This window comes from Geotrypetes seraphini, chromosome 8 (assembly GCF_902459505.1).
Source record: "Geotrypetes seraphini chromosome 8, aGeoSer1.1, whole genome shotgun sequence".
Taxonomy (NCBI): Eukaryota; Metazoa; Chordata; class Amphibia; order Gymnophiona; family Dermophiidae; genus Geotrypetes; species Geotrypetes seraphini.
This window is the reverse complement of record NC_047091.1, coordinates 102,228,561-102,246,132: the sequence shown is the minus strand read 5'-3', so window position 1 is coordinate 102,246,132 and position 17,572 is coordinate 102,228,561. Positions and strand designations below refer to the sequence as shown.

The window sequence follows — 17,572 nt, the reverse complement described above, 5'->3', positions numbered from 1 at the left end:
ATCGCTCCCCACCCCATGCCGGTGAACGAAGATCCTGCCTCTTGCCTAGAGAGAGCCAGAAGGCCTTGAGCATGCACAGATGCTCAAGGCCCAGGCAAGAGGCAGGATCTTAGTTCGCCGGCACAAGCACATGCTGTGGGCTGCTTGCTGGTGCCAGATGGGGTAAGGCTTCTGTTTGAGGGGAGGGGGGAGTGTTCGCAGGCTGGAGGGGGAGCGATGCCGGTTCTCGGGGGGGAGGGGGGGAATGAATCAAGCGAGTTTTCCTTCCTATGGGGAAACTTGCTTTGATATATGAGCAATTTGGTTTACGAGCATGCTTCTGGAACGAATTATGCTCTTAAACCAAGGTTCCACTATACTGGAAAATAAGGTCTATACCAGGCCTGCACAACTTCGGTCCTCGAGAGCCGAATCCAGTCGGGTTTTTGGGATTTCCCCAGTGAATTTGCATGAAATCTATTTGCTTGCATTGCTTCCATTGTATGCATATTGATCTCATGCATATTCATTTGGAAATTCCTGAAAACATGGCCTGGCGAGGGCCGAAGTTGTGCAGGCCTGGTCTATACCATACTGCTGATTCCCAGAAGCAAACAGTGGAGACTTCTACAGTGGCGGTGATGCTCAGTACAGGAGGACTTCACTTTATAGAAGCCTTACCAGACAGAGGTACTTTTGAAAAATCTGCGGTTGTGTGGTACAGGCCTGCACACTGCAAAGGCGATACTGAGGAACAGGCAGCAGTGAGCCACAGAAGACCAGAAATCTTCACAATTCCAGAAGCCAGGACTTTTAGGGATCACCTCCCATCTGTTGGAGCCTCTTAGCCCACTTGCCTGATAGACAGGTTAGACAAGGATTTAAAGGCCTGCTCACTGTGATTTTAAGTTGAGAATTGTGGGTATTGTATTTTTCTTTAACTTAAGAGAAGTCGCTTGCTAAAGTCTGGCTGCTGTGGTGGTTGCTTGGAGGCGGGGAGAAGGAGCTATACTCCACTAGATTTTGTTCTCTATTGATTAGTGACTGGTCAAAGGGAAGGAGGGTAGTGGGACGTGGGGGGATTGCTCATGGCTGTTCCTAGGTACGAGGGAGGGAGATCTGGGGAGGATAGGTAGGGTATCTTTGTGGGGAGGGGCTCTCCCCTTTCTCAACTTCGGCTAAGTTTTTGTGCAGATTCACATATTCCTGTTCCTGCTTTTGATATTTTGCTCCCGCTTTGGTTTTTCCATCGTGACAAGGGGGAGATATGGATTAGGGCATTTCCTTTTTTTTGGGGGGGTTGTGGTTCAGATGCGCTGGTTCTGGGTACTGTGGGGATTACATGACCCTTAAAATTGCTTCCTGTATGTGGAGAGAGTGTCCTCTCCGATCAAACACAGAAAAATACTTCAAGTTTTGTATAGGAAACGAAGCGATTGCAACATGTAGGAGATGCACTTGAATGCTATAGAACATGCTAAATTCAAAAAATGGTGGGTGAAGAGTTATGTAGTCTTCTCACCTGTGATTAAGAAAAAAGCGGTTGTATCATATTCTTAAATCCCTGGATGTCCAAATTAACAAACAGCTTATAACAGGGATCTCAAAGTCCCTTCAGTGTTCTCTTGTGGAGAAAGAAGAAATGAGTAAGGCAAAAGTATATCTGGAAGAAAGGTAGGACAGTACTCTTAATTCATCCCAAATTGTTTCGCAATAATTGCTGTGCATAGTCCATGTTCCAAGTCTTCTCTTGGCTTTTGTTTCTGTGGTAGAATACTAGAGAAATGGTTATGTAAGCTTGCATCATGAGTTTGATAAACAACAGTTGTGCCAGAGGTAAATGACCCTTAGCAAAATTTGGAGCAAGCTTTTCATGCCCAAAGTGGTTCTTTCCTTTAAATAAATCTAATACCAAATATATTCATCTTCCTTTCATTCTGTCGTATTTGAGAAATTACATAAAGCTGTAGGACATTCTTCTGGATAAGGAGAATGACTATATGCATCAAAATTCCTGGGGTAGAGCAGTGTCTGCTTTGATTCTTCTTAGCTCTTTTTAATTTCCTTGGGTGTTGGTTTTGCACTTAACTCTGGCTGCATCCATACTGTAGAGCAATGTATCACAAACTGTGAGATTTCTGGTGTGCTGCGACACACTGGCGAAGAGGAGAGTCATCCACGTCAGCTGCCTACCTAAAGAACGTACCTCTCGCAGTGAGAGGCATGTCCTGTAGGAAATCATCCAGTGTCTCGCCTCTTCTCTCTGCACCTCCAGGATCCCTGTAATGGCAGGGTCACAGCAAGACGGGTCTCCACGCATGCGCGGACATTGTCATCACATTGACTTCCAGCCGGAACACTGCATTTAGCGTGCCACTGGCCAGAAAAGTTTGTGTGACACTGCTTGAAAATCAAGAGAATATAAAATGATCTTAAAGCAATATTCTGACTCTGTGTTGGCCTAAGCAACACTGATCCATAAGTACCACAAGCTGGTCAGGTTTTCAGTCTATCTGCACTAAAAATGCATGAGATACCTATGATTGTGCATACATTGCTTATGTTGTATGCAAATGCATCTTATGCATATTTGTTGTGTATGGCACCCAGTACAAAACATAAGTTACTGTTATAATACTGTGAGGCATAAACTGTGTTCACAGAAGAGAATGTGTCTACATATGCTGCTCAACTGCCAAATGAATGTGATTCAGAGATGCCTCCATTCCTTAACAGCACCCTGCAGAGCTCCAGCTTTTTTCTTCAAATTACATTACTGTGTTAAGATTCTGTTTTCCATTAATTGTGTTTTATACAAACGCAGTAGTTTGACAGTGGAAGAGGCACAATATTTAACCAAGCATCTTGATAAGATTGTACAATTCAGTGTGTCTTTATTGAGGGGGGAAGGGAGCATGGGAGTCATACTCAGTGGTACAGCAGTCACTTAGATGGGCTAAAACTCCACTTAGCATATCAAAATAAGTTACCTGGATATCACATTCCTTTGTTGCACTTTTGAATGTCCTACATGTTTAAAAGTTAGGAATGCTGTTTATGCACTCCATTTAAGAACATAAGAGCTGCCATGCTTGGACAGACTTAAGGTCTATCAAGCCCAGTATCCTGTTTCCAAAAGTGGCCAACCCAGGTCAAAAGTACCTAACAAGATACTCAAACAGTCAAACATATTTTATGCTACTTATCCTAGGAAGGTGTGAATCCCCCCATATCCATCTTACTGATGTCTTATGAGACGGAACGAGGCTACTTCCAAGCAACATCAAAAGAGAAGTTGAGAAGTTTTTAAACTAGGAAGAAGGGGAAAGCCGACAATCGACCGAAAGAGAGAGTCGATGGTTTGGGAATCGGTATACTCGGAGGATACCATGCAGGAAGATAGAGGGGAAGACTCACCGGATCACAGGCAAGACAGATCGAAAGGGACACAAGAGGGAAGGAAATGCCAGAAAGGAACAAGCCGCAAACTCAAGTGTATGTACACGAACGCAAGGAGCCTAAGGAATAAGATGGGTGAATTAGAAGTTGTGGCACAAAAAGATAACGTGGACATTGGCATCATGGAAACATGGTGGACTGAGGAAAATGTCTGGGACACTGTGCTACCAGGATACAAATTATACTGCAGAGACAGAATGGCTCAAAAAGGTGGGGGCATTGCCATATACGTCAAAGAGAGAATTGAATCTACTGGAGAGAACACGCCACAACAGACGGATAAGTTAGTCTCTATGGATCAAAATTCCAGGAACAAATGGACTAGAAATGAAGATCGGCATCTACTACCGACCCCCAAGGTAGTCTGAAGAAATTGATGGAGAAATGACGGACGAGATTAAATGCAACTGCAAGGGAGGCAATGCAGTTATCATGGGTGACTTCAACTATCTGGGGATAGACTGGAACCTAGGCACCTCCAGCTGCACTAGGGAGACAAAGTTCCTGGATGCTGTAGGCGATTGCTTCCTGGAACAACTTGTCAAGGAAAATACAAGAGGAAATGCAATTCTGGACTTAATTCTAAATGGACTGCGAGGACCAGCACAAGGTGTAGAAGTAGAAGGGATGCTGGGAAACAGCGATCACAACATGATCCACTTCGACTTGGACGTAGGGGGGCGAAACATCGGTCCAGAACGATTGCCACGGCACTGAACTTCCGAAAAGGGAATTACGAAGGGATGAGACTCATGGTGGGGAAGAAGATTAAGAAGAAGATAAGCACTGTAAAAACACTAAAGCTTGGTCCTTTTTAAGGACATAGTCACTGAGGTGCAAAATCTATATATACCGCGTATCAACAAGGGGTCCAAGAGGAAAAAGAACAAGGAACCAGCGTGGCTCACTGTAGAGGTGAAGAAAGCGATCAGAGACAAGAAAACTTTGTTTAAGGAATGGAAAAGGTCAAGAGCGGATGAAAACTGGAATAAGCACAGACAACATCAAAGAGGTGCCATAAGGTGGTAAAGGGGGCCAAAAGAGACTACAAGAAAAAAATAGCCAAGGAGGCAAAAAACTTCAAGCCGTTCTTTCTATATATTAAGGGGAAACGACCCGCAAAGGAAGCGGTGGGGCCATTGGATGACCATGGAATAAAGGGAGTGCTAAAGGAAGACAAAGCAATCGCCGACAAATTGAACATATTTTTTGCGTTTGTATTTACCGAAGAGGATATACACAGCATACCGGAACCCATCAGGCTATATGCTGGAAATGAAGATGGGAAACTGACAGTCTAAAAAAGGTATGCAGGCAGATTGATAGGCTTAAGAGCGATAAATCCCCGGGACTGGATGGCATCCATCCGAGGGTCATCAAGGAACTGAAAGGGACTATAGCTGAACTGCTTCAACTAATAGCCAATCTGTCAATCAAATTGGAAAAGATTCCGGAGGACTGGAAGGTGGCGAATGTTACGCTGATCTTCAAAAAAGGTTAGAGGGAGATCCGGAAAACTACAGACCGTTGAGTCTGACCTCAGTACCGGGAAAGATGGTAGAGGCACTGATAAAGGACCGCATCATTGATCACCTTGACAGACACGGTCTGATGAGAACCAGCCAGCATGGTTTCAGCAAAGGCAGATCTTGTTTGACAAACTTGCTGCACTTCTTCAAGAGAGTAAACAGGCAGATAGACAAAGAGTAACCCAGTCGACAATGTATATCTGGATTTTCAGAAGGCATTCGACAAGGTTCCACATGGACGACTACTTTGGAAAATTGCGAGCTATGGAATCGAGGGTGAAATAATCACGTGGATTAAAAACTGGCTGGAGCATAGGAAACAGAGAGTGGGGGTAAATGGACAATACTCGGACTGGAAGAGCGTCACCAGTAGGGTGCTGCAGGGCTCGGTGTTTGGACTCGTGCTCTTCAACATCTGTATAAATGATATGGACATTGATATGACGAGTGAGGTGATTAAATTTGCGGATGATACGAAGTTATTCAGAGTAGTGAAGACACAGGGGGATTGCGAAGATGTGCAACATGACATAATCAAGCTCGAGAAAGGTGCATTGACATGGCAAATGAGGTTCAATGTGGATAAGTGTAAAGTGATGCATGTCGGTAACAAAAATCTCATGCACGAATACAGGATGTCCGGGGCGGTACTTGAAGAGACCTCTCAGGAAAGAGACTTGGGAGTTCTGATCGACAAGTCAATGAAGCCGTCCGTGCAATGTGTGGCGGCGGCGAAAAGGGCTAACAGAATGCTAGGAATGATAAGGGGATCATGAACAAATCAGAGAAGGTTATCATGCCACTGTACTGGACCATGGTGCGCCCTCATCTGGAGCACTGCGTCCAGCACTGATCACCATACATGAAGAAGGACACGGTACTACTCGAAAGGGTCCAGAGAAGAGCGACTAAAATGGTTAAGAGGCTGGAGTTTTTGCCGTACAGTGAGAGGTTGGAGAAACTGGGTTTCTTCTCCCTTGAAAAGAGGAGACTGAGAGGGGACATGATCAAAACATTCAAAATACTGAAGGAAATAGACTTAGCAGATAAAGACAGATTGTTCACCCTCTCCAAGGTAGGGAGAACGAGAGGGCACTCTCTAAAGTTGAAAGGGGATAGATTCCGTACAAATGTAAGGAAGTTCTTCACCCAGAGAGTGGTAGAAAACTGGAATGCTCTTCCCTTGTCTGTTATAGGGGAAAACACCCTTCAGGGATTCAAGACAAAGTTAGACAAGTTCCTGCTAAACTGGAACGTACGCAGGTGAGGCTGGACTCATTTAGAGCACTGGTCTTTGACATGGGGGCCGCCACATGAGCAGACTGCTGGGCACAATGGACCACTGGTCTGACCCAGCAGCGGCAATTCTTATGTTCTTAAGTTATCCAAACCTTTTTTAAACCCTGCTAAGCTAACTGCTTTCATCACAATCTCTGACAATGAATTCCAGAGTTTAATTACACGTTGAATGAAGAAATATTTTCTCTGGTTTGTTTTAAATCTACCATTTAGTAACTTCATTACATGCCCCTTACCTAGTCTTAGTATCTTTGAAAAGAGTTAACGAGCCATTCACAACTACCTTTTCCATTCCACCCAGTATTTTATAGACCTCTATCATATCTCCTCTGAGCTGTTTTCTTCTCCAAGCTGAAGAGCCTTATTCGCTTTAGCCTTTCTTCATAGGGAAGCCATCCCATCCCTTTTATCATTTTCATCACATTTCTCTGTACCTTTTCTAATTCCACTATATCTTTTTTGAAATGCGGCAACCAGAATTGCATACAGCGTTTGAGGTGCCATAAAGCTGATACAAAGGCATTATAACATTTTTATCTTTGTTTCTGTTCCTTTCCTAACATTCTGTTTGCTTTCTTAGTCAGCACCGTATATTGAGCTGAGGATTTCTTTCAACCCATTCTTTTGGACTGTTTAGTATCAATCGGCCTCTCAGGTAACGTGTTAAATGGTTCCAAGGTTTTCTAAGTAAATGATCTTACCAAGTTTTCAGTGACAATACTCATTCCTTCAGCTGGGTAAACGCATGTGGAGTACCACAGGGCTCCCCCCTGTCCCCCACACTATTCAACATATACCTGGCCGCTCTAGAGAACCTATTGAAAATCAAATTCTACATCTACGCTGATGACATCACCATAGTCTTTCCCCTAACTAGCCTAACTCCCGAGACAATAAACCACCTGGCATCTATCTTAAAGCAAATCGAACTATGGATGACAGACTTCAAATTGAAACTCAATACAGATAAGACCAAATTCTTCTTGGCGAGTCCGAACAACAAAATCAAAGATTCATCAATCTCCTTGAATGGTCAAGTCTTTCCTATCACATATTCCATAAAAATTCTGGGAGTGACCCTAGACCGCAACCTTACCCTTAAAGCACACACCGACCTACTGGTCAGGAAAGGCTTCTCTGCCTTATGGAAATTAAGAACCATCCGAAAATACTTCGATGCTACCTCATTCCACTTAGTGGTGCAATTCTCCATTCTAAGCTTACTCGACTACTGTAATATCATCTATCTGGGGTCTTTCAAAAAAAACATTCAAAGACTCCGAATCATCCAAAATTCGGCAATACGTCTGATACATGGGAACACATAATCCCCTACTACCAAAAACTACTGGCTATCCTTGGAAGCAAGAATACGGTCCAAGTTTGCCTGTTTCTGTTTCAAACCCATCCTTGGTTCGGCCCCCTTATACTTGGTTCCCCATTTTATCTTAGACCGCCCTTCCAGACCCACACGCAAAACCCATCTGTTCAGCCACCCAACCCTAAAAGGCTGCCATTACAAAAGATTCCTGACTAGAACTCTTGCCTTCCAAGGAGGTCAACTAAACGATTGGCTGGGCAACATTATCTCGCACTCCTTGTCCTACCTAGACTTCAGGAAATTATTAAAAACTAACCTATTTAACCGATTTATAACCTAACTCTCCTATGCCCGTCCTCTTGTTCCCAAGATCTCTTAGCCTCCCCCCGTCCCCTGCTCACCTTTACATATGGCCCGTTATATTTTATTGTACCTGTATCCTGCTTCCCTTTAATTGTATCTTCATTCACAGATTGTATATTTACCTATAGCCTGTCCCAATATGCGCTGATTGTCCAGCCCTCTTAATTGCATCTTCTTTCGCAGATTGTCCAGCCCTCTTAATTGTATCTTCTTTCGCTGATTATACCAATTTTCGCTGTTTGTCCAGCCCTTCTTTATTGTAAACTGCCTCAAACTACTACGGCTTTGGTGGTATATAAGAAATAAATTATTATTATTATTTCAATGTATCCTCAATGATGACACCTAGATGTTGCTGCCCAGGAAAAGGATCTTACATGGAACCCTGCATCATGTAGCTGTAGTTTTGGTTCTTCTTTCTGACATGCATCACTTTACATTTGTTCACATTAAAAGTCATCTGCCATTTTGATGCCCAGTCTCACAAGGCCTTCTTTCAGTGTTTTCACAATCCTCTTGCGATTAAACAACTTTCTGTCATCAGCAAATTTAATTATCTCACTAGTTATTCCCAGCTTTAGATCATTGATAAATATTAAAAACTGCAGTCCCAGCAAAGACACACAAAATCGTTCATCTCTCAGAACCACAATATCTAGCGGACAGACTACATCACCAGCACGTGCACTACGCTCGAGCCAAAACCTTCTGCTGGAAATACCCTCCTTCAGAAACATCAAATACAAAAGCATCAGTAAAAGAATGTTCTCAGTGATGGCTCCAAGGTGGTGGAACCCCCTTTCTAAGGAACTAAAACTAGAAAAGGACACTGGAAAGTTCAAGAAAGGGATGAATACCATCCTCTTCACAGAAAACTATAGCCAATAATGCAACAAAGAGGAGATAGTTGGCTAGTCCCCACTTAGAACATCTATAGGATAAACAGTAGGGACAGGGGATAAGATAGCACAGATAACCAGATTTATCAGAAAATTAGTACTTCAAGATGAACATAGATCACGATACAGACACTAAGCGCAAATTGAAATAGGAGTAGTATGAACACAGTACACAATACTAAATACGGATTTATGTATGTATACATTTATATGTGTATATAAGAAGGTATATGAATAAATATGATATATTTTATATAGGTATGTACAGGTAGGTATGTATAAACAGGTAGATTATAAGTGGAAATAAAAAAATATTTTTTATGGTTTGAGGACTGTATTGAGAACCAACTCAGAAAACGCTAACTCTGTATTTTAATGTCTTTTACAAAAGCACAAGTATTGATTAAGGTCTAATAATGTCTGTATTGAAATCATCCCAGGAAACAATACCTTTATAGAAGCTCATGTATTGTAACACCATTACAAAGCTCATATAAACCGCTCTGAATTGACTCCCCCAGTCATTAGCAGTGATAAAGAAGCTTTCAATAAACTGTTTAAAGCTGAAAAACATGAACATGAAGGTGATGTGACTAAACAGGCGGAAAAGCCTCGGAACTCCATTGGGGAGGAAACCCTCCTCAGACTAGAGGATGGTAACCTCATTGGCTGAAAACCTCCTGTTATATTTGTCTTCAGTACTTATATCTTTAATCTTCATGCAAACAATTCCAAAAATAAACTTCTAAAGTCTGTTACCGCACAAGTCCCCACCAGTGAAACAATCACTTATCTTGAAAATACCTCGATAAACTAGTGACTCTATTACCGTATTTTCACGTAGATACCGCGCACCCGCGTAAAACGCGCACACGAGTATAGCGCGCGAAAACCACAAATTTATGTACAGAAATTTTTATATACCGCGCACACCCGTATACCGCGCATGCCGCCCCGACTCTCCCGTCACCACCCAACTGCTCGTTTCCAGCCCTGCCCCAGTCTCCTCTGGTCCCGACTGCTCGTTTCCAGCCCTGCCCCAGTCTCCTCTGGTCCCGATTGCTCGTTTCCAGCCCTGCCCCAGTCTCCTCTGGTCCCGCCTGCTCATTTCCAGCCCTGCCCCGAGTCTCCTCTGGTCCAGCCTGCTCGTTTCCAGCCCTGCCTCGAGTCTCCTCTGGTCCCGAATGCTCGTGTCCAGCTCTGCCCCAGTCTCCTCTGGTCCTGAATGCTCGTTTCCAGCCCTGCCCCAGTCTCCTCTGGCTGCCAATTCTGCTTCTCACTACCCTGTAGGACCCATGGACCTAACAGGCTTGATGGGAATGTCAACCATTTTTTTTTCATTTTCTTTGTCAGTGCTGCATGAGAAGGCGCAGCAGTCCCAGAGGGGGTGTACTGCTTAAGGAAGCCCTCACAGCTGGTGGTTATGGAGACTGTTCCACCTGTAGAACAAAGCAGAGGATTCTACTCCATCTTTTTTTCAGTGCCAAAGATGAGGGGTTCTTTTAGGCCCATTCTAGATCTCAAGGGTATCATTGCAGCACTTCAAATGCCACAGTTCCAATCTGAGACGTGCTTGGTTATCGCTTTTATTTGGCCAGATGAGTTTACCTGCCTAGATTTGAAAGAGGTCTACCTTCACATTTCTATCTGAGCAGTTTGTGAGCCTTGCTTATACTTTTAGTGTCCTGGGGAAGCATTTTCAATTCATACTCTCCTGTTTTTTAGCTTGGCAACAGCCCTTCACATCTTCTCAAAAGCGATAGTAAAAGCATCATGGAACACCCATGTCTTCATGACTGGCTGATCAGGGATAATTTTAAAGGAGGGTTCTGGAGTGGCTTCCTCCCAGGTGATCAGCTGCTGGAGATCCTAGGCTGGATAGGAAACCAGACAAAGCCATTTAGTTTGTTCTAAACAGCTGGAATATCTGAGGATCCTGTTCGACATGGCCCGGGGTGGTGTTCCTTATCGTGGAGCAGATACACAAGCAGAAGACATGATGGAAGTAGCCTCCTGATGACCCTACAGTTAACTGAATCAGCACCTTTGTTTCCTTCCCCTCCCCTCCCAGGTCCAGCATTGTACACATCTCTCAACCTCTCCCTCCATGGCCCAGCATCTCTGTCTCTCTCTCTGAACCCTCATCCTCCTTAAACTGTGTCTCTTCCCAAGTCTACAGCTCACAGGCAACAGCAGTGATTCACCTGCACTAGCACGAGCCAGTTCCAGAGCCTTCCTTCTGCAGCCTGACTTCTCTAATATAACTTCCTGTTTTTTCAGGGGTGAGGCACTGCAGAAGGAAGGTTAATGTACATTGTGCGGGGAGGGAGGGTGTCATAGGGGGAAATGCCGTAACAGAGAGGTGGAGAGATTCATTGAGGGGTATATGCCAGACTAAAGGTACTGACGATAGTTCATATGAAATATAAGTCCAGGTGCCCCTACCAAAGTTATCCACACAGGCCCCTGTAATTGTTAAGGCTGGACTTGAGGGCAAAAAGTGAAATAGCAGAGGCTGGAGTGTATGGCTTCCATAAATGGGAGCAAGTAGATTTGTTTGTTTTTCACAAATCTTCCAATCCCTTTTCCCTTCAGTGCTTTGTTTAAACATGTGAGAGAAAGAAGTATGGATAAAAAGATGACAACGTAACTAACTGTCCTTTAAAAAAAAATTTTTTCTAATTTTTTGGGTTCTTTTGTAGGTTTAAATGGAATGTGCAATAATTCCAGTGTTCCAACATCATCAGAAACACCAGATTATTTATCGTAAGTATTTTTGTGCTTCATAGGCCAAGAAGAAAAAATAATGGAAAAAAATCTAGATTGTGATGTAAAAAATGTCTTGTTAACTGAGAAATATGTCAACCCTTATATCATTTCAGTTGCTTTTTTGATTATTTTAAACATTGTAGGTTAGTAAAATGACTACGCCTTGTTTATGTATGAGTGGTCATGTGTTTTGATGGTTCACATTTCTGCTTCTCCTTTTATTTGGAGAAATACTGTTAAGAGTGCAAGTGCTTAAAATAACCAGTCATCTACTAGCCACTCCATGAAATTGAAATTCTGACAGTTTTGTGACCAGGATTCTCTGTTTGCCTTATGCCTGTGGTATAGCAACGAATATTGCGACAGCTTCAATGGAAATTGGCTTAGCTAGGGTGACGTTGCAGCTCCATGTCAGCCTGAGCTGGTCCTGTGTTTGTCAGTCTATCCTGTAGGATATGGAGCTGCTTTACCCTGTCATGGTCAGACCGCACCTGGAATACTGCGTCCAGCATTGGTCTCCATACCTAAAGAAGGATATAAAACTGCTAGAGAGGGTGCAGAGACGAGCAATGAAGCTAGTGAAAGGTATGGAGAACCTGGACTACGAGGAATGACTTAGGAGACTGGGGTTGTTCTCCCTTGAGAAGAGGAGACTGCGAGGGGATCTGAACGAGACTTTCAAAATACTGAAAGGATTCGACAAAATGGAGCAGGGAAAGCAGTTATTTACAATGTCCAATGTGACATGGACAAGAGGACATAGATTGAAGCTATGGGGAGACAGGTCCAGGACGAATATTAGGAAGTTCTGTTTCACGCAGCGAGTGGTGAACACCTGGAATCCTCTCCCAGAGGAAGTAATTGCAGAATCCACCATTCTAGGATTTAAGGGTAAACTATATGCACATCTCCTTAAGAGTGGCATAAAATGATACGGGTAAGGGTAAATTAGATGTACATCTGCCTTGAGAAGCATACAGTGATATGGGGACTAAAACTATGCCAGGGTACACCTGGCGGGGCCTCGGCGTGTGTGGATCACCAGACTTGATGGACCCAGGTTCTGATCCGGAGATGGCAATTCTTATGTTCAGTAGAAAGAGGGCCTAAAACAATTTACATATCTATGCTGTTTTTAGTGAGAGAAAAGAATAAAGCACAACTAAAGTTTGGCATAGAAATTTGATTTAATTTGCAAGTTTAATTTGTAATTCATTGTCCTCCGACGACAAACAGGCATAATATTCTTGCATGTAGTTGACAGCATCCACAGAACCTTGTGGCAGTGCCTATACCTTGTATGTGCTGGTGCCTTCCCACCTAATGTCAGCTTGCGGGACCATCTGTTCTTCATTTTCTGTGGAACTGAGAAGCTGTGTCTTCAGTTCGTTCTTCATCGCATCAAACTTTTACTCTTATTTTGTGCCTTCCAGTACTTATTTTTCATTATTTTCCTCATAATAGAGATACTACTATGTCCTCCAAAGCATCATCTTCTCGACATGTAGTAAGTGTTGACGCATCAAGGATCGCTCTCCTTCCATCCAGATGATGTCCCCTTGTACGTGTGCCTCAACATTGAGGTCTACCATGCCCTGATAACTGGTACAGCAGACTTCTTCCATGTTGATTTCTCTTCCAGAACTGGCACAGTCTCTCCAGGAGGAGATCCTTCAGACAAGAGCTTTCGGGACTTCTGCAGTTGATCTTCACTGGTTTTAAAGGCTTCCATGCCTGCCTCATTTCAGCTTGAGGATACAACGAAGTATCAATCAAGGACAAGGCCATGTATTCCTGCTCAGCATCAAGCATTGGAGTTGGCACGGGCCCACTCGACACATGCATCATCATCATCAGGAGAGGAATTATTTTCTGCCTTGGACCATTTACCTCCATCTCAATGCACAATCCATACTTCTCTTGATGAACACTCCCTAACTCACCTAGCAGAGAGTACTTCAAAGAATCTGCTTTGGATATCTCCAACCATTTAGATGAGGACTTGCCAGAATACTCAGCAGAAAAATCCTGTGATATACCTTCTGATCCTTCCCCCCCTCCTCCTCAATAATGCAAGTCTCTGCCAGAAAATTTATATTTTGCTGATTTTGTAAGGCAGATGGGGGCAAGCTTTGCCCTTCAAAATGTAAATTCAGAGCAAGGCTCCTCCTCTATTTGAACTTTTTGAAGCACCACTAAATGAATGCATTAAGGTTCCTTTGCATAACATCATGAAAGCTACTTTATTTAAGAAATGGGAGACGCTTCATCAGTCCAGGTAGTTCCTAAAAATATATTCATAATGTTTATTTTTTAATTCTGTCAGCACTCTGGGATGTATACTGTCTGGTCCAGGTGACTTGCTACTGTTCAGTTTGTCAAATTGACCCATTACATCATCCAGTGTTACAAAGATTTATTTGAGGTTCTCTGGTTTATCAGAGTTGAATACCGTTTCTGGCACTGGTAGTTCCTCCACATCTTCCTCGATGAAGACCGAGGCAAAGAATTCATTTAATCTTTCCACTATGGCTTTGCCTTCCCTGAGAGTCCCTTTTATTCCTTGGTCGTCAAGCAATCCTACCGATTCTCTTCCCAGCTTCTTGCTTTTAATATACCTTTAAAAGTTTTTACTGTATATTTTTGTTTCCAGCACAGGCTTCTTTTTAAGGTCTCTCTTCGTCTTCCTTGTTAGTGCCTTGCATTTGACTTAACATTCCATGTGCTGTTTACAATTATTTTCAGTCGGATCCTTCTTCCACTTTCTGAAGGATTATCTTTTAGTTCTAATAGTTTTGTTCACCTTGTTAACCACACTGGCTGCCGTTTAGTCTTTCTTCCTTCAAAAGTGTCCAGGATTTTACAAACTCAACTTCATCATTCATTAGCTATGGAATCTGCCCTCAAGCATTCATACAGCTCACAATCTTACACTTGTGCTCCTCCAGGAAGAGAAGCTAGAACATTGGACTCTTTTGGCAAATGCATTTTTTTCAATCATCTATGCTCATTAATAGAATTATGGGCTACCAATTTTACATGTCTATTTTAAATTCTTAACAACTATCAGAGTTTGAGGAACTACTTCCTCCCTCCTGGGAGGATCCTCTATGAGGCACTAAACCTCTTAGAGGATCCTCCAAGCTCTTTGTGGCTTTTGACCCTATCAAACTTGGTATTCCCATTTCCAAGAGAATCATCTCCACTTGGCTTTCAGACTGTATCTCCTTTATGTATACTTAGGCTGGACTGCTGCTGCAGTGCCATGTAACAGTTTCAGCAACTAAGAACTTATTCACTATCCTATATAATAAAACGCTAGCCGCGCATGCGCACTCAGACCTGCGTGATCTGTGATCCGTAGGTCCGTGGCCAGAGTGCGTATGCGGCGGACAGATCGGGAAAGGACAGCACAGCCGATGACTCCCCCCCTCCCGCCCTCACTCACTGCCCCCTCCCACCCTCACTCACTGCCAAAACCACCACCTCCTCCTTCTCGCCGGCTCACCCGCTTTTAAATGAAGAGAAAAGCGCTGCACCGCGCTAACGCTGGCTTTGCTGTCTTCTGTCCACTGCGGCCCGCCCTCTCTGACTACTTCCTGTTTCCGCTAGGGTTGGCCGCAGTGGATAGAAGACGCCTAAGCCAGCGGCTGTAGCCGCCAATCTCCGTTCTTCCGGAGGAGGGGGGGTGTCTGGGAGGAGAGGGAACGCGGCCACTCAGCGCCCCCACCGAGGAGCCCAGCAACTTTCAGGTGCCCGGGACCCGAGTCATTTGCCGCCCCCCCCCCTCTTCCCTTACTGCGGGCCCGACTGGCGATTTAAGCAGCGTGTGCAGCAGTCTTCACACGCTGCTTCGGGCCCTTCTACTGCCCTGATTTGCTCCGGACGTGCCAGAGTAAATCAGGGCAGTAGAAGGACCCGAAGCGGCGTGTGAAGACTGCTGCACACGCTGCTTGAATCGCCATGTGTAGTCGTGCCCGCAGGAAGGGAAGGGGGCGGCGGCAAAGGACTCGGGCCCGCATTTGTAGTCGCGACTGTGGGAAGGGAAAGGGGGTAGAGGAAACGCTAATGCTGCTGCACAGGGAACCGGTGTGGGGGGAGGGAAATGGAAGGGGGAGGGAATGCTACTTTGCACAGACAGACAGAGGGAGGAAGAGAGACAGAAAGACAAGAAGAAAGACACAGGGGCAGGTGCACAGGGAACTGGTGTGGGGGGAGGGAAATGGAGGGGGAGGGAATGCTGCTTTGGACAGACAGACAGAGGGAGGAAGAGAGACAGAAAGACACAGGGGCAGGTGCACAGGGAACTGGTGTGGGGGGAGGGAAATGGAGGGGGAGGGAATGCTGCTTCGGACAGACAGACAGAGGGAGGAAGGGAGACAGAAAGAAAAGAAGAAAGACACAGGGGCAGGGAGATTTACAGAAAGACAAACAGACAAAGGGGGCCAGAGACAGAGATAGACAGAAAGAAAGACAGCGGGAGTTGCGTCAGGAGGGGTGCGGGATGCCGCAGAGGGAACTTTTCCAATGGGTGCAACTGGGCAGCTGTCGGGAGCCTCTGATCAGGGGCAGAGCAAGGTAAGTGTATCATAGGGATAAGAAGGAGGAGGGGGGGAGAAAAAGGAAGGGACGCCTACTCCTGGACAGGGGGAGAAGGAAAGAGGTGCTGATGGACGGGGGGGGGGGAAGAAAAAGGAACGGAGGCCTAATGTTGGACAGGGGGAGAAGGAAGGTGCTGCTGGACAGGGGGGAGGTAAAACAAAGGGAGAAGGGCTGCTGCTGCATAAGGAGAGTTGTGAAGGGGTGGTGATGGACACAGGGGAGGTAAAAGGAAGGGAGAATGGACAGGGGGAGCAGGCAAGGGGTGGTGATGGACAGCCAAGGAAAAAGAAAGAAAGAAAGAAAGCGGCTAAGGAGAGAGAGAGAGAGAGAGAAAGAAATAAAGAGACACACACACACATATATTCTAGCACCCATTAATGTAACGGGCTATAAGACTAGTTAGAAAATATATGGCTAGAGGATCTTTCAGTGCCTTTGATGTTTCTTCCAGAATGTTTGCAATGGCAATTGCAATGTGCCATTTGGCCTTGCTTAGAGTTTCTGATCTGGAAACTTCAGTTCAAGAATGCCTTTCCCATGTTCCTTGTAAAGGTGATGACCTGTTTTGAGAATAAAATTGAAGAAGCTACAAATAAGATCAAAAAACTTACTGATAGTATGTCAACTTTATCTAAACCATGCACCTCTCAATCTTCATCATTTAGAAAATAGTCTGCCTCATCAAGACGTTTCTATTATTATAACACCAAAAGGTGTTACAATCGGCCACCTTCATTATCTTTTATTACCAGATACTTCCCTGCAAAGGTGGCTCTCCTAAATTTTTAACCTAGAGTAGTCTCCTCTTCATCTTAATCAAGACAATGTACTTCCAATTTTCTTTCCAAAATCCCATTTCCAACCAGTGGAATCAACCCTGTATACAGTCAACTCCACCAAAGTTCACATCAGTTAAGCGCACGCTTCGGTTATCCGCAGCCTACCACCATGGCCCTGTTTTTTGTGGGGGGTTTTTTTACATTAAAGTCAATGGACATAAACTCCGGATAATTGCAATTCTGATAAGCACACAATCAGCTTATGCGCACTGATGTTGTAGGTCCCACCTCTATTCGTTCACTCCGGTTAAAAGCAATCACATTTTCACATAAATAAGCCACATGTTTCAGAACAGTAGTCTAGGCCTGGCCAGGTGCTCGAACTTTCGGAACTGCACCATGGTGTCACATGGACAAAAATCATTGTCTTTGGCTGAACGTGTCGATGTTTTCAAGAGACTTGACCAACTGGAGAGTTAGGTCTTTATTGCAAAACTTTACAGAGTTCATCCTAGCCAAATTTCTCGGATTTACAAAAAAAAGCAAACCATATTGGAAGACTGGCAAAACAGC

At 44.3% G+C, this 17,572-nt stretch overlaps 1 protein-coding gene across 1 annotated transcript in view; it reads left to right on the top strand.

The window, feature by feature from the left end:
- The window catches only part of ELL (elongation factor for RNA polymerase II), a 176,845-nt gene that overhangs the window by 143,877 nt on the left and 15,396 nt on the right, over positions 1-17,572 (top strand). Inside the window, 1 exon segment of the mRNA XM_033954987.1 lies at positions 11,552-11,615. Coding sequence (XP_033810878.1) covers positions 11,552-11,615 — 64 coding nt within the window.